This window comes from Stenella coeruleoalba (genome assembly GCF_951394435.1).
Source record: "Stenella coeruleoalba genome assembly, chromosome: 2".
NCBI classification, from domain to species: domain Eukaryota; kingdom Metazoa; phylum Chordata; class Mammalia; order Artiodactyla; family Delphinidae; genus Stenella; species Stenella coeruleoalba.
In genome coordinates, this window is record NC_137147.1 from 116,929,681 (window position 1) to 116,953,121 (window position 23,441).

The following is a 23,441-nucleotide window of genomic DNA, read 5'->3' on the forward strand; positions in this document are numbered from 1 at the left end:
AGGGGGAGAAAAAGATTCTTGTGTTCAGTCTACTATCTTTGTCTGGAAACCTTTCCCTCAGTTTCTTACAAGTCTAAAGGACTTGTAAATATTTTATCCTGTAGTTTTAGATAGTTTGTGATGGGAGGTTTTCAGGTTGGGTCTATAATTTTGCTTCTCATTTATCTTCATAATGGCCTTGGGAGATTATCATGCCCCTCTTGCAGATGAGGAAACAGAGCAGCGTTTTGAGAGGCCAAGTAAGCTGTAAAAGTCATCGCTCTGAGCGATGGAGCTGGGACTTGAACCTCAGGTTTTTCCGACTCTAACATTTATACTTGTTCCTCTGCCATTACCTGCTTCTCCTCTAGTGATTATGTGGCCTGGGGGGCGCTGTGTGTTCTCTGGGAATTTAGGGCCCAGTAAGCACAGCTGAAGCTGTCTTTGCTGCAGATGTTTTATGTCTCTACTCTTGGTCTGTTCCAGTGTAAGGAGAGGATGAGGCCTGTGAAAAAGGCACTGAAACAGTTGGATAAACCTGACAAGGGGCTCAGTGTACAGGAACAGCTGGAGCACACCCGGAACTGCCTGCTGAAAATCGGGGACCGGATAGCCGAGTGCCTTAAAGCTTACTCAGACCAGGAGCACATCAAACTGTGGAGGAGGTAAGCAGCCACAGCCTCGAATTGCCTGGTTTGATTTGATGACAAAGTATGTGTTGGGGTTCTGTTTTGTTTTATGCAACATGACACAGCCACCTAATGAAGTATTTTTTTTCCCAGCAAAAGCAGTCTATTAGCAGCATACCTGCAGGCTTCAGTTTTCTTTTCCTGAAATAGGCCATTCCTCTGAGACCAGTCTTTTGAATGGGTAGGATGATGTCATTATTTTATGAGAGAAATACCGTGATACTGGATTTGCTGGCCTGTCCTCAGAATAAAGACTCAGTCTTTAGACCTGGAAGGGATAGAAACCATCTGTAATTTCACTACTTTACCCATCTCAGGTTAATATTCAGAGATAATATAATAACTAATTGGTTAGTTCTCTGCTAACCTCATGAGAGGAAGCAAAGGCTAAAACCACCAGAGCTATGAGTTCTCTTCTCTTTAATAATTGAAGAGCTCTAGTAGTTATTTGGATTAAGGCAGTTTATCCAGAACTTCAGTTTGTAAGGCATTATGACTTACATATATTCATTTATATACTCACTTTTGATGTTTTAAGAAAACATGACTGGAATTTCTCAAAGACAATTGTAACATTAAGTCTCTTTCCATACTCCACAGTTACGTTGAACTCATATATTGATAATTCATGGTTAATGAAGTATCTTTGTATAATATACCTAATATCAGTGGATTGGCTTTTGAGTGAAAAAGAGATTTAAGAAAACCTTCTGTCATGATGCTATCCATAGCATGCTTCACACCCGTTAAAAAAAGAAGATCTAAGTTTTGAAATGTGGCTTGACTTTCCTTTTACACTGTTCCCAAACCAGATCCCTGTATCTAGCCATCTGGCTTTCTGTAACGAAAATGCATCCTAACGTATAGATCCACGAAGCTGGGCTGGATACTGTGGCCCTGGACTGCTGTGTGGTTCATAAGCAGTTCCTTGCCCACTTGTGAGGAACTGTCCACGATGAAGTGGTGATTGGAAGATCAAGTATAGTAGGAATTCCAAGAAGGAATAAGCACATGCAGAGGAGTAGTGAGGGAGGGAAGTCTTCTGAGGGCTGGGCAGGTACACTCGAGCCGGCATGGAAGAGCAGAGTGGACCTGCTTAGATGAGGAGAGGTCTCAGGCTTCAGCAAAGCCTTGAAAGTGGGACAGTGAAGGGCCTGGGAGGGTCTTAGGGTTTAAAGGCAGTTCGTTAAGATGACTGAAGCCCTATTACAGAAGGCTTTAGAAAGGCAGGCAGTGGTTTTCCACACTGTGCAGCAGGTTTACTTGTCCGGAGCCAGGGCAGCATCCTCTGAGTGGCATGGCACGGTGTGGTGTGACTGCTCTCCAGGAAGTGTGGGAGGATGTGAGCCTTCCATTCCAGCTCACGGAGGTTACCTGTGACTCCTTGTCCTACACACCCGTTTTACCAGTCACTCCCCTGTTGACAGTAATGGCATGCTAGAGTGAGTGCAATGGAATTGGAGGAGAAGAATCCCTTGAAGTTTTAAGGTAGAAATGACAGGCCTTGGTGGTGACGACCGGGAGGAAAGAAGGGGCAGCAATGCAGAGGTGCCCAACTGTACATAGATCCCCACCTGGGATATGGCGGTGATGACATTGCCTGGCAGAGTCCAGGGAGTGCAGAAGGTGGAGGAAGACGTTAGGTCCGGAGTCCTAGGTGCCAGTGAAATAAATTAGAGGGGTTTTAGCTGTGAGACAGACCCTCGTCTCCAGACCCCTAGGTCAAATTCTATTGACAGTAGCATTTAAAGGTGTGTTTATTACTGTTGCCAAGACCTGAAAGATTATTTCTGTAACTTATTTTCTATACTTGGAGAGGATTCCACAGCAAAATTCAATAACTTGCCATCTATAAAGAGAATAGTTATTTTTAAAATCCTGTAATTCACCAGAACAAATTTTTTTTTTTTAAGGAACCTATGGATTTTTGTTTCCAAGTTTACAGAATTTGATGCTCGAAAATTGCATAAGTTATACAAGATGGCTCACAAGAAAAGGTCTCAAGAAGAAGAGGTAAAATACAAACTTCATCCTAATTCATACAAACAGATAAAAACCATTTCCACAGAAAAATTCCTTAATTACTGTTTTTTTCCTGAGGAGATGATCATAGACTCATAGGTTGTTGGTGCTAGAAAGGGCATGGGTTCTCTGCCCTTACTTTGCAGATGGAGGTCTAGGTCCAAGAGGGGGTGCAGGAGCCCACCACAGCCCAGCCTGTCTTGGATGGTGGGCTCTTCCACTGTGTTAGCTGTGCAGTTTCTCCACATGTTCCACGAGTAGTCAAACTAACACTTAAGACCCGATGGGTAAAATAGCCAATGTATTGGAACCACACAGTGTGGAAATTCTGACAAGGAGTTGTTCCTCTGTGTTCTTACATCCTGGAATCATTTATTCACCAGGGCTTTTCTTCCATATGCACATGTCTTATGGTAGCTTATAAATGTGGCTCCTGAAAGATAACAGTTATGGGCAGCACATAATTTTTCTGTTCTTTTCTGGGCCACATGTACTTGGTGTCCTTCCAGCTTTTGTACGTAGGGTCCCAACCGCTCATGTAAAGGAGCAAACATGAGAAGGTGCCCAGAAGCTGCCTCCCATTCTTTGGTGGAGGGGCATGGGCATGAAGTGATTTGGCCAATGCTGCAGGGGCAGCGTTCCTTGTTCAGGCATGTCCATTTGCAGATCTGGTGACTTGTCACGTGGGCCCTACCCCAATTAGCCATGTAGCGCCAGTCTAGGAACATTTAATACCTCCTTCACTACCATGTCAAGGCTGAGGTCTTATGTCTCTCATCCCCTCCTGTATCCTCAGCACCTGGAATGGTGCCAGGCGCAGGGCAGGTGCTCAGAAGTATTCGTTGCATGAGCATATCCTGTGCCCAGCACTGTGCTGAGCTGTGGAGGAGCACCCTCAAGTGGTTTATAATTTAATTTTACATGGAAGAATATGGTAGAACAGTAATATACAGGAATAATATAGTAATACTGCTGAATGTTACTGTGAATTTTAAACATTGTAAAAAGTCTCTGAAAGAATAGTCAGGAAAAGCCCCAGGAGGGAATGAAATGGTTGGGGAAAGGCCCTCTAGGAAAGAGTGAAAGTTAGGATGAGTGAAGTTGGGCAAATGATGTAAAGGGTAAAGGGCTTCATTAGTCTAGGTATCAGAAGTTAGGATAAGGTGAATAATCAAAGTAGTGGTCCCACTAGTTGGGGTTATAGTATACATTCACAACCTTTCTGGAGGACAGTTCAGTAAGATTTACCAAAAGACTAAAACATGTAATTCTCCTTCTAAGAATTTAGTCGAAGGAGATAATTAAGGGTTTAAACATGATTATATGGAAATGACTCGATATATCCATATCAGGGAATTTTCAACCATAAATATAATATTGTGGAAGTAAGTATTCACATAAGATTTTTACAATACATTAAGTAAAAAAAGAATATCAAATAATATTTTTGTTTAAAAAAATACGCACACACGCACGCACGCATGCGCACACACACAGCAGTTCCCCCCACTGTGGTTTGCTTTCCACAGTTTCAGTTACCTGCAGTCATGGTCTGAAAATATTAAATGGAAAATTCCAGAAATAAGCAATTCATAAATTTTAAATTGCGCACTGGTCTGAGTAGCGTGATGAAATCTCGTGCCGTCCTGCCCTCTCCCACGTGGGACGTGAATCATCCCTTTGTCCAGCATATCCACACTATATGCTACCTGCCCATTAGTAACTCGGTAGCTCTCTTGGCTCTCAGATCGACTGTTGTGGTATTGCAGTGCTTGAGTTCAGGTAATCCTTATTTTACTAAATAGTAGCCCCAAAGCACAAGAGTAGTGATGCTGGCAATTCGGATATTCTCTTATTGTGCCTGATTCATAAATTAAACTCTCATAGGCATGTATGTATTGGAAAAAACATAGTACATATAGGGTTCAGTACTATCTGCAGTTTCAGGCGTCCACTGGAGGTCTTGAAGTGTATCTCCCATGGATTAGGGGGGTCTACTGTATTATGTATAAACACGCAAAATGGCTCAGAAAGACATAGACCAAATTATTAACAGTAATTCCCTTGGTGGTAAAATTTTAGGTCACTTCACAGTTCTTATTTTTTCCTTGTTATATTTTCTGATGTTTTTATGTCAAATATTTCACTTGTGTGGTAAAGGTATGGTGTTACTTAAACATTCAGATGTTTAGCTTGATGACTTTGGCATGGGAACTAGTTCCCACTGGGCCAGTCAGGGGTTGTTTGTTCGAGTTAGCCTGAAGAAGTTGGTGGTCCCAGTTTTACATGGCCTGAGAGCAATTTCCAAGAGTGCTGACAGCCTGACCCCTGTTCCTCGCCCCGTGCAGTGATATCCAGTGGCCTGGGCCCTTTTGCTGACAGCTGCAGGTCACTGGAGATTGGCTTCTTTGTAGTGGCCTAGCAGGTTGAGCAGCAGATGGAGCTCTGTGAGGCTTTCCCTGCCCTGGGAGCTCAGTGGAATTTATGAGCATATTTTTCCTAAGAAGGTAGTAAACAGCAGGGAAGCCGAGAGGGACTTGTCAGAAGTCAAGAGGGAAATATTTAAAGGTGATGATCTTTATACTGTTCTTGGGAATTCCACCTGGGATCCTGAGGGTCTTTGGTTTCCTTTTACTCTACAGGAGCAGAAGAAGAAAGATGATGCGATTGGTGGTAAAAAACCATTTCGACCAGAGGCCTCGGGTTCAAGCCGGGATTCCCTGATGTCTCAGTCCCACACCCCGCACAACCCTCACCCTCAGAAGCCTCATTTGCCTGCCTCTCATGGCCCACAGATGCATGGACACCCAAGAGATAACTATAGTCACCCCAACAAGAGACACTTCAGTAATGCAGGTGAGTCATTAAGTGAAGTTTTTTTTTTTTTTTTTTTTTGTGGTACGCGGGCCTCTCACTGCTGTGGCCTCTCCCGTTGCAGAGCACAGGCTCCAGACACACAGGCTCCGGACGCACAGGCTCAGCAGCCACGGCCCACGGGCCCAGCCGCTCCGCAGCAAGTGGGATCTTCCCGAACCGGGGCACGAACCCGTGTCCCCTGCATCGGCAGGCGGACTCTCAACCACTGCACCACCAGGGAAGCCCTAAGTGAAGTTTTAAAAGCAGGTGCCCAGGGGACTTCCCTGGTGGTCCAGTAGTAAAGAATCCGCCTTCCAGTACAGGGGATGTGGGTTCGATCCCTGGTCGGGGAACTAAGATCCCACATGCCGCGGAGCAGCTAAGCCCAGGCGCCTCAACTAGAGAGCCTACGTGCCACAAACTGCAGAGCCCACACACTCTGGAGCCCGCATGCCACAACTAGAGAGAGAAAACCCACACGCCACAACTATAGAGAGTGTGCGACTCAGCGAAGGGCCCACGCACCGCAACTAAGACCCGACGCAGCCAAATATAAATAAATAAAAATAAATAAATAGATATACCAAAAAACAAAACAAAACAGAACTCAGTTGTTTAAAAAAAAAAAAAAAGGTGCCGAAAGAAGAATCACTTTTTTTTCCCAAAGACAGTAGCTGGACCTTTGTGCTTTTATTCTCTTCCATCACTTTATTGTCCTCTTTTTTCTCAGTGAGATGAAGCATGAGACAAAGATCCAAAAGGCTGTTAATTCAAATCTAAGAAGAACATGACCAACATAAATAAGCAAAAGACAAATGAACGACTCAGGGAAACAATTTACATTATATATGGCAGTTAAATGATTAAAACTGCTAATATTGAAAAACTCCTTATGAATTGATAACAGAAGGATAACCAAATAGAAAAATGGACAAAGGTTAGGAATAGGGAATTCATTTGGAAGAGGAGATTCAAGTGGCCAGTAGGACAAGATGAACAATTGCTGCTAGGGAAATGTACATTAAAGTAACAATAAATTAAACCAATTTCTTACCCATTCAGATCTGCAAAAATTAAAGGGTGAAATGCACACAAGCTGCTAAGAGTGTGAATTGCTACAGTCTTTCCAGAAAATAATCTGAAATGTCTAAATACGTAGGCCCTTTTTCTGGAAGTCTGTCCTGTAGTAATGCAAACACATACATGTATGAGGATGCTGTTACAGCCTTATAATGGCAAAAAGCTGGAAATAAATTGCCCATTAATAGAAAAATGGTTAGATGAATAATAGGACATTTGTACTCTATATTATTAGCAGTTGTTAAAAAAATGAGTTGGCTTTATAGGTAAAAAAAAAAAAATTGGAGGGAAAAAAGAGCAACAGCAACAGCAGAATCTCTGTTGTGTGTGTGTTTAACTTTATTGAAGTGAAAATCACATAACGTGAATAAACGTAACCATTTTAAATGAACAGTTCAGCGGCATTTAGTACATTCACAGTGTTGTGCAACCACCACCTAAATCAAGTGCCAAAACACTTTGCTCACCCCAAAGAAAAAACAGTTTTCATTCTCCCCTCTCCCCAGCTTCCGACTACCACCAGTCTGTCTTGTGTCTCTATAGATTTACGTATTCTGGATTCTTTGTATTAAAGGAATCACATGGAATTGTACAATATGTGTCTGACTGCTTTCACTTGGCATCCGGTTTTCAAGGTCCATCCGTGTTGTAGCATGTATCAGTATTTCATTCCTTCTTGTGGCTGAAAAATATCCCATTGTATGGTTAGACTAGAATTTGTCTTTTCATTAGTTGACGGATCTTTGGGTTGTTTCTGCTTTTTGGCTATTGTGAATCGTACTGTTGTGCACATTTGTATGCAACTATTTGAGTACCTATTTTCAATTCTTTTAGATGTATACCTAGGAGTGTGGAATTGCTTGGTCATGTGATAATTCTATGTTTAACTTTTTGAGGAACCACCAAGAAAACACCAAGCTGTTTTCTGTTGTATATATTTGAATAATATATTTGTATAAGCATAGAGAAGGATGTGACAACATACACACACCAGTTACCTTAGGCTGGTAAAAATGTGGACGGATTGGAGGAAATTAATAATTTCTCCATTGTCTGTTACTTCACTGGTTACAATGAGCGTGAATTACTTTTAAAGATAAAAGTAATAAAAAAACATATAGAACAAAAGCTTAAAAGAATATAGTATATATAGAAGCATAGTATAAAATTTTACAGAGTCAGGTGTTCCATAATCAAAATGAAGTATACATTTTTTTCTAAACTTCAATGTTAGGATTTCCTTTTTTTTTTTTAAGTACATTCTAATCTTCCAGTAAAATTCTCAAACTTCTAGGAAAATTGATTTTCTCCATCTTTTCCTCTTTTTTGGAACACATTAATTATAAGTATTTAAAAATTCTTGACTGTTATTTCTAATATCTGAATTATTGTGAACCATTTGTATTGTATGCTTTTTTTTTTTTTCCCCTTGGTTTTCAGTCATACAGCCCTATCTTTTAGCATGTCTGGTTATTTTTGATTAGATGGTAGGCACTGTGTTTTAAAAATTGTAGAAGCCCCAGATGATGTCACTCTGCCCCAGAGAGGATTTATTCTTTCCTCCCCAGGCACATAGGGTGGGAGACAGTCATCTTAATCTAGTTCTCGTTTGGTCCCCCTGTTCCTGGGGTTTGGCTATCCAGGGTACTGGACGGAGGGCCTGCTGCACTCTCTGCCCCACCCCATTGGCAGGTCTTAAACTAGGATCTTGGTTTCCTCGGCACCGTGAGACAGCCCTGAACGGCTCTGCTTTTCACAAGATATCTAGCTTAGCTTTTTAGCCTCCTGCTCCCTGAAGATTCAGCAAATGTTCTAAGGGAAAACTGGCTGTGTGTTTGCAGTCCCTCAAGTGTCCAGTGTCCCTCTAGCTTAGAAAGACCACCAAAAGCTCTGCCGGTGTCTCTGTTTCTCCAACAGTGGTTCTCGGCTGGGAAAAGCCCAGATATTCAGCTTCTTGCCCAGGCTCAGAGTCACAGATCTCCTCAGTGGCTGCAGAAGTCAAGTCAACTATTATTACTTCTGAGGGTTTTTTTTTGCTCTTCGGAATCTTAGTGCTTCTAGTCTTCATTGCTTTGGCTGCTCTTTGATGTCTTTAAGCAGATTATTTTCTGTTTATCTGGTGTTTTCTTATTGTTCTTGGCAGAGTGTAATTCTGTGGCAGCTACTCTGAATTACCTGGAAGCAGAGGTTCCATGTCTTTTAATCTTAAAAATCTTAGTTCAATTAATTGAACACCATTTTATTAGTGGGGGGAGGTAATGACTGTACAAAAAGATGGCTGGGAAATGTTTCCATGTTCTTAGATGTAGTTGTATCAGTTGTACTGATTTTTCTCCTGGGATTAGACTGGTTTTATGTCATTCATATGATGTCACTGATTTTATATTCTGATCCTTTGAAAGGACTCTTCTTATTAAGCTGACTGTAGTCTTTTATTTAAACTTCGGATTTCTCATCCCTCTCCTTAATAGTCAGTACTTCCTAACCAGTTGTCTACCCCACGGAGGGTTCAAGAAGAAAGAAAAGCGCCTTTTACTTTCTCTGGAAATAAATGACTTGGCCATCTCCATAGTACCACAGACCTTGACACCCTGTTTGAAGCCTACCTTTCTATTTAGTTTGAAGCCATCTTTAGATGATCCTTTCATGTTGTGAAGGTGTCTTTTTTTGTTGTTTGTTAATTTTTAGGTTGAATAGTCAGAAGTGTTTTAATTCTTGGTTCCCTGGCCTGCTCCACCCTGGGTCAGCAATGAATTTAAGCCACTGGTCGACTATATATTGTTTTAATGGTATAAATTTCTAAGCTACACAGGTTCCTTTATGGTATTATTCTCTGGCTCTGTAAAAAATGCTAGAAGGCCAACAAAATGAGTAGACATATATTTGGTGGCACGTCTTTGATCTTAACAAATTGTAGCTGGAAGATGGATTTCCCATGAGGCCACATAGTTCCTACTAGTTAAGCCTCTGTATTAGTTTCCTGAGACTGTGGTAACAAAGTGTACAACAAACTGGGTGGCTTAAAAGAACAGAAATGTATCCTGTCATAGTTTAGGAGGCAGAACTCTGAAATCAAGGTGTCAGCAGAGTTGGTTCCTTTTGGAGGATCTGATGGTGAATCTGTTGCACGCCTGTAGCCTGGCTTATACTGCTTACCAGCAAGCCTTGGTGTTGTGGCTGCACTGCTCCAATCTGTTTTTTTTTTAATTTAATTTTATTTATTTTTTTATACAGCAGGTTCTTATTAGTTATCCATTATATACATATTAGTGTATATATGTCAATCCCAATCTCCCAACTCATCCCCCCCCCCACCGCTTTTCTCCCTTGGTGTCCATACATTTGTTCTCTACATCTTTGTCTCAATTTCTGCCCTGTAAACCGGTTCATTTGTACCATTTCTCTAGGTTCCACATATATGCGTTAATATACAATATTTGTTTTTCTCTTCCTGACTTACTTCACTCTGTATGACAGTCTCTAGATCCATCCACGTCTCTACAAATGACCCAATTTCGTTCCTTTTCATGGCTGAGAAATATTCCATTGTATATATGTACCACATCTTCTTTATCCATTCGTCTGTCGATGGCCATTTAGGTTGCTTCCATGTCCTGACTATTGTAAATAGTGCTGCAGTGAACATTGGGGTGCTAGTGTCATTTTGAATTATGGTTTTCTCAGGGTATATGCCCAGTAGTAGAATTGCTGAGTCATATGGTAATTCTATTTTTAGTTTTTTAAGGAACCTCCATACTGTTCTCCATAGCGGCTGTATCAATTTACATTCCCACCAACAGTGCAAGAGGGTTACCTTTTCTCCGCACCCTCTCCAGCGTTTGTTGTTTGTAGATTTTCTGATGATGCCAGTTCTAACTGGTGTGAGGTGATACCTCATTGTAGTTTTGATTTGCATTTCTCTAATAATCAGTGATGTTGAACAGCTTTTCATGTGCTTCTTGGCCATCTGTGTGTCTTCTTTGGAGAAATGTCTATTTAGGTCTTCTGCCCATTTTTATTTTTATTTTTATTTTTATTTTTTTTTTAACATCTTTATTGGGGTATAATTACTTTACAATGGTGTGTTAGTTTCTGCTTTATAACAAAGTGAATCAGTTATACATATACATATGTTCCCATATCTCTTCCCTCTTGCGTCTCCCTCCCTCCCACCCTCCCTATCCCACCCCTCCAGGCTGTCACAGAGCACCGAGCCAATATCCCCGTGCCATGCGGCTGCTTCCCTCTAGCTATCTACCTTACTACGTTTGTTAGTGTGTATATGTCCATGACTCTCTCTCGCCCCGTCACAGCTCACCCTTCCCCCTCCCCATAACCTCAAGTCCGTTCTCTAGGAGGTCTGCGTCTTTATTCCTGCCTTACCCCTAGGTTCTTCATGACATTTTTTTTTTTTCTTAAATTCCATATATATGTGTTAGCATACTGTATTTGTCTTTTTCGTTCTGACTTACTTCACTGTGTATGACAGACTCTAGGTCTATCCACCTCATTACAAATAGCTCAATTTTGTTTCTTTTTATGGCTGAGTAATATTCCATTGTATATATGTGCCACATCTTCTTTATCCATTCATCCGATGATGGGCACTTAGGTTGTTTCCATCTCCGGGCTATTGTAAATAGAGCTGCAGTGAACATTTTGGTACATGACTCTTTTTGAATTTTGGTTTTCTCAGGGTATATGCCCAGTAGTGGGATTGCTGGGTCATATGGTAGTTCCATTTGTAGTTTTTTAAGGAACCTCCATACTGTTCTCCATAGTGGCTGTACCAGTTTACATTCCCACCAACAGTGTAAGAGTGTTCCCTTTTCTCCACACCCTGTCCAGCATTTATTGTTTCTAGATTTTTTGATGATGGCCATTCTGACTGGTGTGAGATGATATCTCATTGTAGTTTTGATTTGCATTTCTCTAATGATTAATGATGTTGAGCATTCTTTCATGTGTTTGTTGGCAGTCTGTATATCTTCTTTGGAGAAATGTCTGTTTAGGTCTTCTGCCCATTTTTGGATTGGGTTGTTTGTTCTTTGTTATTGAGCTGCATGAGCTGCTTGTAAATTTTGGAGATTAATCCTTTGTCGGTTGTTTCATTTGCAAATATTTTCTTCCATTCTGAGGGTTGTCTTTTGGTCTTGTTTATGGTTTCCTTTGCTGTGCAAAAGCTTTTAAGTTTCATTAGGTCCCATTTGTTTATTTTTGTTTTTATTTCCATTTCTCTAGGAGGTGGGTCAAAAAGGATCTTGCTGTGATTTATGTCATAGAGTGTTCTGCCTATGTTTTCCTCTTAGAGTTTGATAGTTTCTGGCCTTACATTTAGGTCTTTAATCCATTTTGAGCTGATTTTTGTGTAAGGTGTTATGGTATTAGATCACTCCCTAACACCATACTCATACTTTTACTTGTACCTGTCCAGTTTTCCCAGCACCACTTATTGAAGAGGCTATCCTTTCTCCACTGTACATTCCTGCCTCCTTTATCAAAGATAAGGCCACCATATGTGCGTGGGTTTATCTCTGGGCTTTCTATCCTGTTCCATTGATCTATATTTCTGCTTTTGTGCCAGTACCATACTGTCTTGATTACTGTAGCTTTGTAGTATACAGTCTGAAGTCAGTGAGCCTGATTCCTCCAGCTCCGTTTTTCGTTCTCAAGATTGCTTTGGCTCTTCGGGGTCTTTTGTGTTTCCATACAAATTGTGAAATTTTTTGTTCTAGTTCTGTGAAAAATGCCAGTGGTAGTTTGATAGGGATTGCACTGAATCTGTAGATTACTTTGGGTAGTAGAGTCATTTTCACAATGTTGATTCTTCCAATCCAAGAACATGGTATATCTCTCCATCTATTTGTATCATCTTTAATTTGTTTCATCAGTGTCTTATAATTTTCTGCATACAGGTCTTTTGTCTCCTTAGGTAGGTTTATTCCTAGATATTTTATTCTTTTTGTTGCAATGGTAAATGGGAGTGTTTTCTTGATTTCACGTTCAGATTTTTCATCATTAGTGTGTAGGAATGCCAGAGATTTCTGTGCATTAATTTTGTATCCTGCTACTTTACCAAATTCATTGATTAGCTCTAGTAGTTTTCTGGTAGCATCTTTAGGATTCTCTGTGTATAGTATCATGTCATCTGCAAACAGTGACAGCTTTACTTCTTCTTTTCCGATTTGGATTCCTTTTATTTCCTTTTCTTCTCTGATTGCTGTGGCTAAAACTTCCAAAACTATGTTGAATAAGAGTGGTGAGAGTGGGCAACCTTGTCTTGTTCCTGATCTTAGCGGAAATGCTTTCAGTTTTTTACCATTGAGGACCGTGTTGGCTGTGGGTTTGTCATATATGGCCTTTATTATGTTGAGGAAAGTTCCCTCTATGCCTACTCTCTGCAGGGTTTTTATCGTAAATGGTGTTGAATTTTGTCGAAAGCTTTCTCTGCATCTGTTGAGATGATCATATGGTTTTTCTCCTTCAATTTGTTAATATGGTGTATCACATTGATTGATTTGCATATATTGAAGAATCCTTGCATTCCTGGAATAAACCCCACTTGATCATGGTGTATTATCCTTTTAATGTGCTGTTGGATTCTGTTTGCTTCTATTTTTTCAAGATTTTTGCATCTAAGTTCATCAGTGATATTGACCTGTAGTTTTCTTTCTTTGTGACATCCTTGTCTGGTTTTGGTATCAGGGTGATGGTGGCCTCGTAGAATGAGTTTGGGAATGTTCCTCCCTCTGCTATATTTTGGAAGAGTTTGAGAAGGATAGGTGTTAGCTCTTCTCTAAATGTTTGATAGAATTCGCCTGTGAAGCCATCTGGTCCTGGGCTTTTGTTTGTTGGAAGATTTTTAATCACAATTTCAAGTTCAGTGCTTGTGATTGGTCTGTTCATATTTTCTATTTCTTCCTGATTCAGTCTTGGCAGGTTGTGCCTTTCTAAGAATTTGTCCATTTCTTCCAGGTTGTCCATTTTATTGGCATAGAGTTGCTTGTAGTAATCTCTCATGATCTTTTGTATTTCTGCAGTGTCAGTTGTTACTTCTCCTTTTTCATTTCTAATTCTGTTGATTTGAGTCTTCTCCCTTTTTTTCTTGATGAGTCTGGCTAATGGTTTATCAATTTTGTTTATCTTCTCAAAGAACCAGCTTTTAGTTTTATTGATCTTTGCTATTGTTTCCTTTCTGATGTGATCTTTATGATCTCTTTCCTTCTGCTAACTTTGGGGTTTTTTTGTTCTTCTTTCTCTAGTTGTTTTAGGTGCAAAGTTAGGTTGTTTATTCGAGATGTTTCCTGTTTCTTAAGGTAGGATTGTATTGCTATAAACTTCCCTCTTAGAACTGCTTTTGCTGCATCCCATAGGTTTTGGGTCGTCGTGTCTCCATTGTCATTTGTTTCTAGGTATTTTTTGATTTCCTCTTTGATTTCTTCAGTGATCACTTCATTATTAAGTAGTGTATTGTTTAGCCTCCATGTGTTTGTATTTTTTACAGATATTTTCTGGTAATTTATATCTAGTCTCATAGCATTGTGGTTGGAAAAGATACTTGATACAATTTCAATTTTCTTAAATTTACCGAGGCTTGATTTGTGACCAAAGATGTGATTTATCCTGGAGAGTATTCTGTGTGCACTTGAGAAGAAAGTGTAATCCGCTGTTTTTGGATGGAATGTCTTATAAATATCGATTAAATCTGTCTGGTCTATTGTGTCATTTAAACCTCTTTTTCCTTATTAATTTTCTGTGTGGATTATTTGTCCATTGGTGTAAGTGAGGTGTTGAAGTCCCCCAGTATTATTGTGTTACTGTCGATTTCCTCTTTTATAGCTCTTAGCAGTTGCCTTATGTATTGAGGTGCTCCTATGTTGAGTGCATATATATTTATAATTGTTATATCTTTTTCTTGGATTGATCCTTTGGTCATTATGTAGTGTCCTTCTTTGTCTCTTGTAATAGTCTTTATTTTAAAGTCTATTTTGTTTGATATGAGTATTGCTACTCCAGCTTTCTTTTGATTTCCATTTGCATGGAATATCTTTTTCCATCCCCTCACTTTCAGTCTGTGTGTGTTCCTAGGTCTGAAATGGGTCTCTTGTAGACAGCATATATATGGGTCTTGTTTTTGTATCCATTCAGCAAGCCTGTGTCTTTTGTTTAGAGCATTTAATCCATTCACGTTTAAGGTAATTATTGGTATGTATGTTCCTATTACCATTTTCTTCATTGTTTTGGGTTTGTTTTTGTAGGTCCTTTTCTTCTCTTGTGTTTCCCACTTAGAGAATTTCCTTTAGCATTTGTTGTAGAGCTGGTTTGGTGGTGCTGAATTCTCTTAGCTTTTGCTTGTCTGTAAAGCTTTTGATTTCTTCATCGAATCTGAATGAGATCCTTGCTGGGTAGAGTAATCTTACTTGTAGGTTCTTCCCTTTCATCACTTTAAATATATTGTGCCACTCCCTTCTGGCTTGTAGAGTTTCTGCTGAGAAATCTGCTGTTAACCTTATGGGAGTTCCCTTGCATGTTATTTGTCATTTTTTCCTTGCTGGTTTTAATAATTTTTCTTTGTCTTTAATTTTTGCCAGTTTGATTACTATGTGTCTCGGCGTGTTCCTCCTCGGGTTTATCCTGTATGGGACTCTCTGCGCTTCCTGGACTTGGGTGGCTATTTCCTTTCCCATGTTAGGGAATTTTTCGACTGTAATCTCTTCATATATTTTCTTGGGTCCTTTCTCTCTCTGTTTTCCTTCTGGGACCCCTATAATGTGAATGTTGTTGCATTTAATGTCCCAGTGGTCTTTTAGGCTGTCTTCATTTCTTTTCATTCTTTTTTCTTTATTCTGTTCTGCAGCAGTGAATTCCACCATTCTGTCTTCCAGGTCACTTATCTGTTCTTCTGCCTCAGTTATTCTGCTATTGATTTCTTCTAGTGTAGTTTTCATTTCAGTTATTTTATTGTTCATCTCTGTTTGTTTGTTCTTCAATTCTTCTAGATCTTTTTTAAACATTTCTTGCATCTTCTCGATCTTTGCTTCCATTCTTTTTCCAAGGTCCTGGATAATAATAACTATCATTATTCTGAATTCTTTTTCTGGAAATTTGCCTATCTCCACTTCATTTAGTTGTTTTTCTGGGGTTTTATCTTGTTCCTTTATCTGGTACATAGCCCTCTGCCTTTTCATCCTGTCTGTCTTACTGTGAATGTCTCTCCATTCTCTGTCTTCATCTCTCCATGGCCTTCCTCTCTGTGGCTCTTTCTCCCAAATCTCCCTACACCTTTCTCTTAACAGGATCTATCATTGGATTTAGGGCCCACTGTAAATCCAAGATGATCTCAACTGAAGATCCATCATTACAACTTCAGAGACCCTATTTTCAAGTAAAGACACAGTCAGAGGTTCTAAGTGGACATACATTTTGGAGACCACATTTCAATACAGCATAGCCTCCTTTCCTCTACTTCTGTGTCTTCAGTGCCTTTTTGGATTCAGATACGTGTGATTCTTCTCCTCAGGGGAAAAGGGAGGCTTACTGAAGCTATAACAAATTTCAGTTTGGCTCTATCCTTGAGAGTTACAGAATCCAGAGTTAGAGCAATCACGTTTTACAGGAGGAGTGCCATTCTTTTGGTGTGGGCTAAGGAAGAAGAGTAGAATCAGTAGGTATAGTCTGGAAAGATTTTCAGGAACCAGGCACAGCTGATGGTACCCGCAGGTAAATAAACCTTAGATGTGTAAATGGAGAGTATTACCTTGTGGCTGTGAAACTCAGCAGTGCCTTTTTCCAAATTAATGTTTGGTGTGGTTTTTTTGTTGTTGTTGTTGTTGTTTGTTTTAGTGAAATCTCATTTTAAGGGTAAGCCCCAGGTTGGAAGGTAAGCAGGTGTAGAAAATGAAAAACAGTAAAAAAAAAAAAAAAAAAAGAAAGAAAGAAAGAAAATAAAAAACAGTGGTTCTTGAATTTCAGAAGGATAAAGGTGAATTTTCTTTTGCCTTAAAATTTTGGGGAAAGAATTATGGACTCATTACTTGTATGATAACCAGCAGCAAAAAGGTCAAGAAGGAAGAAGTGTAGTGTTTGTAACATGTGTCAGGCCTTTTCAGTTTAAACTTTAGTGGAAGTGAAATGCAGCCAGTTCTTGGAATCACGAGATCATTATTTCTCTTTCTGCAGATCGAGGCGACTGGCAGAGGGAAAGAAAGTTCAACTATGGTGGTGGCAATAACAATCCGCCCTGGGGTGGTGACAGGCACCATCAGTATGAGCAGCACTGGTACAAGGACCACCATTACGGGGACCGGCGACACATGGACGCCCACCGTTCAGGGAGCTACCGACCCAACAACCTGTCCAGAAAGAGACCTTATGACCAGTACAGCAGTGACCGAGACCACCGGGGACACAGGGATTATTATGACCGGTATGCAGAGGGCCCTCAGACACCAGGCACTGACCTCTGCCAGGGGCTTACTATTTATAGGTGGAGAGACAAGCAACAGAAACCTCATGTATTTATCCGTCAGATGCTCATTCTTACCCTGTGCCAGGCATGGTCCCAAGTCTGGTGCTGTGTTTCTGCCGTCCAGGCATCTTCAGAATGTTGGGGAGAAATCATGATGTAGGCAGCTGACATTGTGTGCTGAGTGGACGGTTGAAAGAATGGATTTTTGAGTTTTTCCTGAGGGCTGAGGAAGAGGGGAGGCTGGTGATTCTTGGTTTGGGCCCTGGAGAGTCAGCAGAGAGAGGTGGACTAGGCGTCACAGGCCCAGGCCAAGGATAGGCCCCCAGGAAGGGATGCCCAGAAGATGAATAGGTGGTTGGATGTGGGGGTGGGGCTTGAATGCCGAGTTACAGGTTTTAAGTTTTATTCTCTGGGCCAAGGAGCCATTTATGGTTTCATCATCACACTTGTGCAGGGGGAGTTTTCTGCCGTCCTCTGAGGAAATCTAGAGAAGTGGTAGCCATTAAGTATCAGAGTCTGCAACCAAAATGATTAAGCTCTGTGCTATGGTGTCGGCCACACTAGGTGGGTACCAGCCTGTGGTCCTTTCATGCTAGGAGCCCGCAGTTTAGCGGTCAGAGTCTTTTGAAGTTGTCCCTTCTCTACAACTATATAGTATCATGATATGATGGGCCAAGGTTTTGTGAGAGTAGTTGTGAGAGTTAGCACTAAGTACAGGAAGGGCTGAAGAGGTTTTATCTATTCTTCTTAATTTCAGGACTTAGCTGTATTTTAGCTTCCTAGCAACTTTGGTTTCCCCGAGGCTAAAGACATGCTTTGACTGCACCTTGAAATTAATATAGGAAAATTTCATATAAACATCTCCGTGTCCTGCCTTCTTTTGGAGGATCTGGTAATACCAGGCTGCTTTAGCACAGCAGCTGTGGCCGAGCAGCAGCAGCCTGTTAGGAGGGATCTGTACCCCTCACCCCCCACCCTTCTGTACCATCTTGTCTGACTCCAGTGGGCATTTGCCCTACATTCTTTTGTGTAGATGTGTATTTCCATTTTGTATCATTTCTCTTCTGCCTGGAGGACTTTTGTTTTAGTGTGGGTCTGCTGGTGATAAGTTCTTTTAGCATTTTTATGTCTGAGGAAATCTTTATTTTGTCTTCACTGATGAAAGATATTTTCTTTTGGGTATAAATTTATAGATTGACACTTCCTTTCAGTACTTTAAAGATGTTCCTCTATTCTCTACTTGTATTGTTTCTGATGAAAAATCTGTCATTTTTCATGACAGATTTTTTTTTCATGTCATTTTTTTATGTCATTTTTCACTTTATCTTTACTCCTCTGTACTAATACGTCTTTTTCTTCATCACTGGTTTTTAGCAATTTGATTATAACGTGCCGTGGTATATTTTTCCTTATGTTTCTTGTGCTTGGGAATTCTTGGATCTGCACCTTTATCATTTTATCAGATTTGGAAAATTTTTTACCATTATTTCTTCAAATACTTTTCTGTTCCCCCACTCTCCTTTGAAGATTTCAGTTACACCTGTGGTAGGCTGCTTGAATTTGTCTCACAGCTTACTGATGCTAGGTTTATTTTTTTTAATTCTGTTTTCTCTGTTTCATTTGGAAAGTTTCTGTTGCTTTGTCTTCAGGTTCACTAATATTGTCTTTTTCAATGTCTAATCTGCCTCGAGGCCCATTTATTGATAGTATATTTTGTATTTCTTACATTGTAGTTTTATCTCTAGAAGTTGCATTTGGGTCCTTTTTTTTAATCCTCCATGTCTCTCTTTGACCTTTTGAAATCTGGTATACAGTTTCAACATGGTATTTCTATCCTTGTCTGCTAATTCTATGATTTGGGTCAGGTTCAACTGATTGATTTATTGCCTCATTATGGGTCTTATTTTCCTGGTTCTCTTCTTTTTCATATTATTTTCCATTACAGTTTATTACAGGATGTTGAATATAGTTCCTTGTGCTATACAGTAGGACCTTCTTGTTTATCTATTTTATATATGGTAGTTTGTATCTGCTAATTCCAAACTCCTAATTTATTCCTCCCCCACATATTTTCCCCTTTGGTAACCATAAGTTTGTTCTCTGTGAGTCTCTGTCTGCTTTGTAAATGAGTTCCTTTGAATCATTTTTTTAGATTCCACATATGAATGATATATGGTATTTGTCTTTCTCTTTCTGACTTAACTTCATGTAGTATGATCTCTAGGTCCATCCATGTTGCAGCAAAACGACATTATTTCATTCTTTTTTATGGCTGAGTAGTATTTCATTGTGTGTATGTACCACATCTTCTTTGTCCATTCATCTGTCAACGGACATTTAGGTTGTTTCCATGTCCTGGCTATTGTAACTAGTCCTGCTATGAACATAGAGGTGCATGTTTCTTTCTGAATTATAGTTTTGTCCAGATATATGCGCAGCAGTGAGATTGCTGGATCACATGGCAACTCTTATATTTAGTTTTTTAAGGAACCTCCTCTGTACTGTTTTCCATAGTGGCTGTACCAACTTAAATTCAGTTGCAGGATTCCCTTTTCTCCACTCTCCAGCATTTGTTACTTGTAGACTTTTTATTGATGGCCGTTCTGACCGGAGTAAGGTGATACCTTATTATAGTTTCGATTTGCATTTCTCTGATAATTAGCGATGTTGAGCATCTTTTCATATGCCTATTGGCCATCTGTATGTCTTCTTTGGAGGAATGTCTGTTTGGTTCTTCTGCCCATTTTTTGATTGGGTTGGTTTTTTTTTTGTTATTGAGTTGTATGAGCTGTTTGTATATTTTGGAAATTAACTCCTTGTCAGTTGCATTGTTTGCTAATATTTTCTCCCATTCCATAGATTGTCTTTTCGTTTTGTTTATGGTTTCCTTTGCTATGCAAAAGCTTATAAGTTTGATTAGGTCCCATTTGTTCATTTTTGCTATTATTTCTCTATGCCGGGTAGTTTTTGATTAGATACCTAGTTAAGTGTTGGACATTTTTGTATTCCTATAAACGTTCTGGAGCTTTGTTATGAAACACAGTTAGGTTACTTGGAAACAGTTTGATTCTTTCAGATCTTGTCGTTAGGATTTGTTAGGCAGAACTGGAGCAGTGCTCAGGCAAAGGCTCATGATTTCCCAGCACTGAGGCCAGGACCCTCCTGGTACTCTACCAGTGCCCCTTGGATCTTGAGGTTTCCCTATCTGGCTGGTGAGAAGAGAACAGGCACTGTTCCAACTGTGTGTGAGCACAGAGCACTGGCATCTCATCCTTCTCAGTGTTTTTTTTCTCCTGGCCTTTGGGTAGTTTCCTCACATATACACCCTGAGCGGTATCCAGCTGAACACTCGAGGGGGAAGCTTTGCTGGTCTTTGAACTTCTTTCTCTTTGTAGAACTTACTTCTCTTGCACTCTACACTTTGAACACCCCCACCCCAACGCAGGAAGTCAGGGCTTCTCCTGAGCCGGTGCTTGTAAGGCTTATCTCATTAGTTTCTCTTCCCGTAGGGTTTGCGGTTCTTTGTTATGTGACATCTGGTGTCTTGAAGACCATTGTTCCATACATTTTGTCCCTTTCTGATTGTTTCAGCAGGAGAGTAAGTGTAGCCCCTGTTACTCCATCTTGGCTGGAACATGGACAGTCTCTCTCTTTCCCTCCCTCCCTTCCTCCCTTCCCCTCTCCCTCTCCCTCCCTTTCTTTTATTCAGGTGAAACTCACATAACATAAATTTATTACTTTAAAGTGAACAATTCAGAGGCATTTAGTACATTCACTATGTTGTGCAAGCACCACCTCTGTCAAGTTCCAAAACACTTTCGTCACCCCAGAGAGAACTCTGTAACCACTAAGTAGCCACTCTCCATTCTTCTCTCTCCCTAGCCCCTGGCAACCACCAGTCGTCTTCATTCTGTTTCTTTGGACTTACTTAGTCTTGATAGTTTGCATAAATGGAATCATACAGTACGTGGCCTTTTGTGACTGGCATTTTTGACATTTACCATAATGTTTTAGAGGTTCATCCACATCGTAGCATGTATCAGTACTTCATTTCTTTTCATGGGTGAATAATGTTCCAGTGTATGTACATGCTAAATTTTGTTTATCCATTCATCCATTGATAGGCATTAGAGTTTTTCCACCTTCTGGCTCTTGTGAATAGTGCTACTGTGAACATGGTATATAAGTGTTTGTTTGAATATCTTTTTTCAGTGCTTTTGGGGTATATACCTAGGATTGGAATTGTTAGTCGGTGGCAGTCCTATGTTTAACTTTTAAGGAACCACCAAAATGTTTTCTACTGCAGCTGACCTATTTTACATTCCAACCAGCTATGTGTTAGAATTGCAATTTTCCCACATTTTCACCAACATTTATTTTTAGTGTTTTGAATGTAGCCATCCTAATGGGTATGACGTGGTATCTCATGGTAGTTTTGATTTGCATTTCCCTGGTGATTAATGCCCATTAAAGATGTTGAACAGCTTTTCATGTGCTTAGTAGCCATTTGTATATCTCCTTTGGAGAGATGTCTGTTCAGCTCCGTTGCCCATTTTTGAGTTGTATTGTTTGTCTTTTTGTTGTTGACTTATACAGATTCTCTGTTAATAGTATAACAAGCAGTTTGCCATGGTCCTGACTAAAAATTTTAATATTCTTCACATTGAGTACGTGTTAAAATAATTTAATTAACCCTGCACTTATTGTTGCATATTAGGTTATAATTTTTGTTGTTACTAATAACTTACAAAATAATTTCTGTGGCTTTTTTTCTCCTGGGCTGGGTCGAGGAACATGAGGACGTTTGTAGATCTTGCCAGCTTTCCTGAAGGGAATGTGAGTTTACAAAGCCATCAGTGATTCAAGTGTGTACTTGTTTCACTGCAGACCTGATGAGGCTTATGTCCTTTCATAGGCTGTGTTTCGCCAATAAGTATAAAATAGCCCTTTGTTACTACTTTAGTTTTGTTTTTTTCGATTCCTAGTAATGTAAGTATTTGCATCTGAGTTTCTGGAAGCGTCCTTAAATATGAGTGCATGAGGAAGAGCCAGTGGATGACGGAGGAGGGGTGGGAATCCGGCTTTGGTCTCCAGCTGATCCTTGCATCTCTGTTTCAGGCACCATCACGACTCCAAACGGAGGCGATCCGATGAATTCAGGCCTCAAAATTACCACCAGCAGGATTTCCGACGAATGTCTGATCACCGCCCCCCTATGGGCTACCACGGCCAGGGACCCTCGGACCATCACCGCTCTTTCCACACAGACAAATTGGGGGAGTATAAACAGCCCCTTCCCCCGCTGCACCCCGCAGTCTCAGATCCTCGCTCGCCCCCTTCTCAGAAATCTCCTCACGATTCCAAGTCACCCCTGGATCATCGGTCTCCTTTGGAGAGATCACTAGAACAGAAAAACAACCCAGATTATAACTGGAATGTTAGAAAAACATAAAGGACAGCTTGGAAAGAAGGGGAGTGCAAGAGTCATTAAGCACCTGGATGTTTTTGGTCTGATCCACAGGAGCCAGTTACCTAGACCAGTGATGGCGTTTCTGGACACGCTGCTGCTGTCAGCTCGCCGCTGAAGGAGCACTTCAGGGAGTGGGGGGCCTTTCGCTCGGTCCAGCTTTGATTTGGGTCACCACTCCCGCACTTGGGCACCCCATCCCATTCCAGCCTTGTCCTGGCCTCCCACTTTGATGGGTGCTAGGAGGAAGAGGTGACGTTTTGTCTACCAGCTTCACGGGCTGTTCCCCAGTGAAGGAAGAAAGGATCTTAGAGTCGTGAATGTTTTATCACCAGGGCTGGCGCGCCCTGGACCTCGGCGCGTGGTCGGGGAAGGCGCGTGTGCACGAAGGCTGCTGGGACCTGCTGGACAGCACGGGGTTTGGTTCACCATGACGTGACAGATGCTGCTGTTGGGGGGCGGGGTGCGGGGGCGAGCGGGTGGGGTCTCGCATCATAGGACTTGAAGGGGAGCAGGTACCCCCCTCAAACGTGTTCTTGGGAGAAGTGACACTCGGCCTCATCATGTGACACCTGTGGTGCTGGGGGCGTGGGGGACTGAGGGGGAAACACTTCCACAGCGGCCGCTTCCCCACCAACACTAAGTTTTCCCACACTGTACATTTCAAAGGTTTGGTCTCCCAGGTGGGCCTCGCTTGCCCCCTGTGCCAGGGAAAGTAGGGCCTGTGCAGCTGACTTCTGAGGACTGTGAGTCGGGCAGCATTGAAGTGGGCGTGGGTCCTGTTTGGTTGGGCGTGGGCTGCATGCAGGGCAGGCGGGGCGAGGGCTGGGTGTGTGTGGCCAGGGCACGGGAATCCCTGGTGGATTCCGATTCCTGGGAT

At 41.0% G+C, this 23,441-nt stretch overlaps 1 protein-coding gene across 7 annotated transcripts in view; it reads left to right on the plus strand.

Moving 5' to 3' along the window:
• The window catches only part of CHD2 (chromodomain helicase DNA binding protein 2), a 124,466-nt gene extending 101,471 nt beyond the window's left edge, over window positions 1-22,995 (plus strand). For 5 of the 7 annotated variants that reach the window (XM_079910696.1, XM_079910695.1, XM_079910697.1 and 2 more), the window contains 5 exons: window positions 466-644; window positions 2,582-2,681; window positions 5,333-5,546; window positions 16,806-17,052; window positions 22,213-22,995. In XM_079910696.1, coding sequence (XP_079766822.1) covers window positions 466-644; window positions 2,582-2,681; window positions 5,333-5,546; window positions 16,806-17,052; window positions 22,213-22,546 — 1,074 coding nt within the window. In that variant the 3' untranslated portion in view covers window positions 22,547-22,995. Of the gene's footprint in view, window positions 1-465; window positions 2,712-5,332; window positions 5,547-16,805; window positions 17,053-22,212 lie in introns of those variants that run through there. The other 2 variants (XM_079910700.1, XM_079910701.1) reach the window with 2 other exon arrangements.
• Window positions 22,996-23,441: the final 446 nt, after the last annotated feature.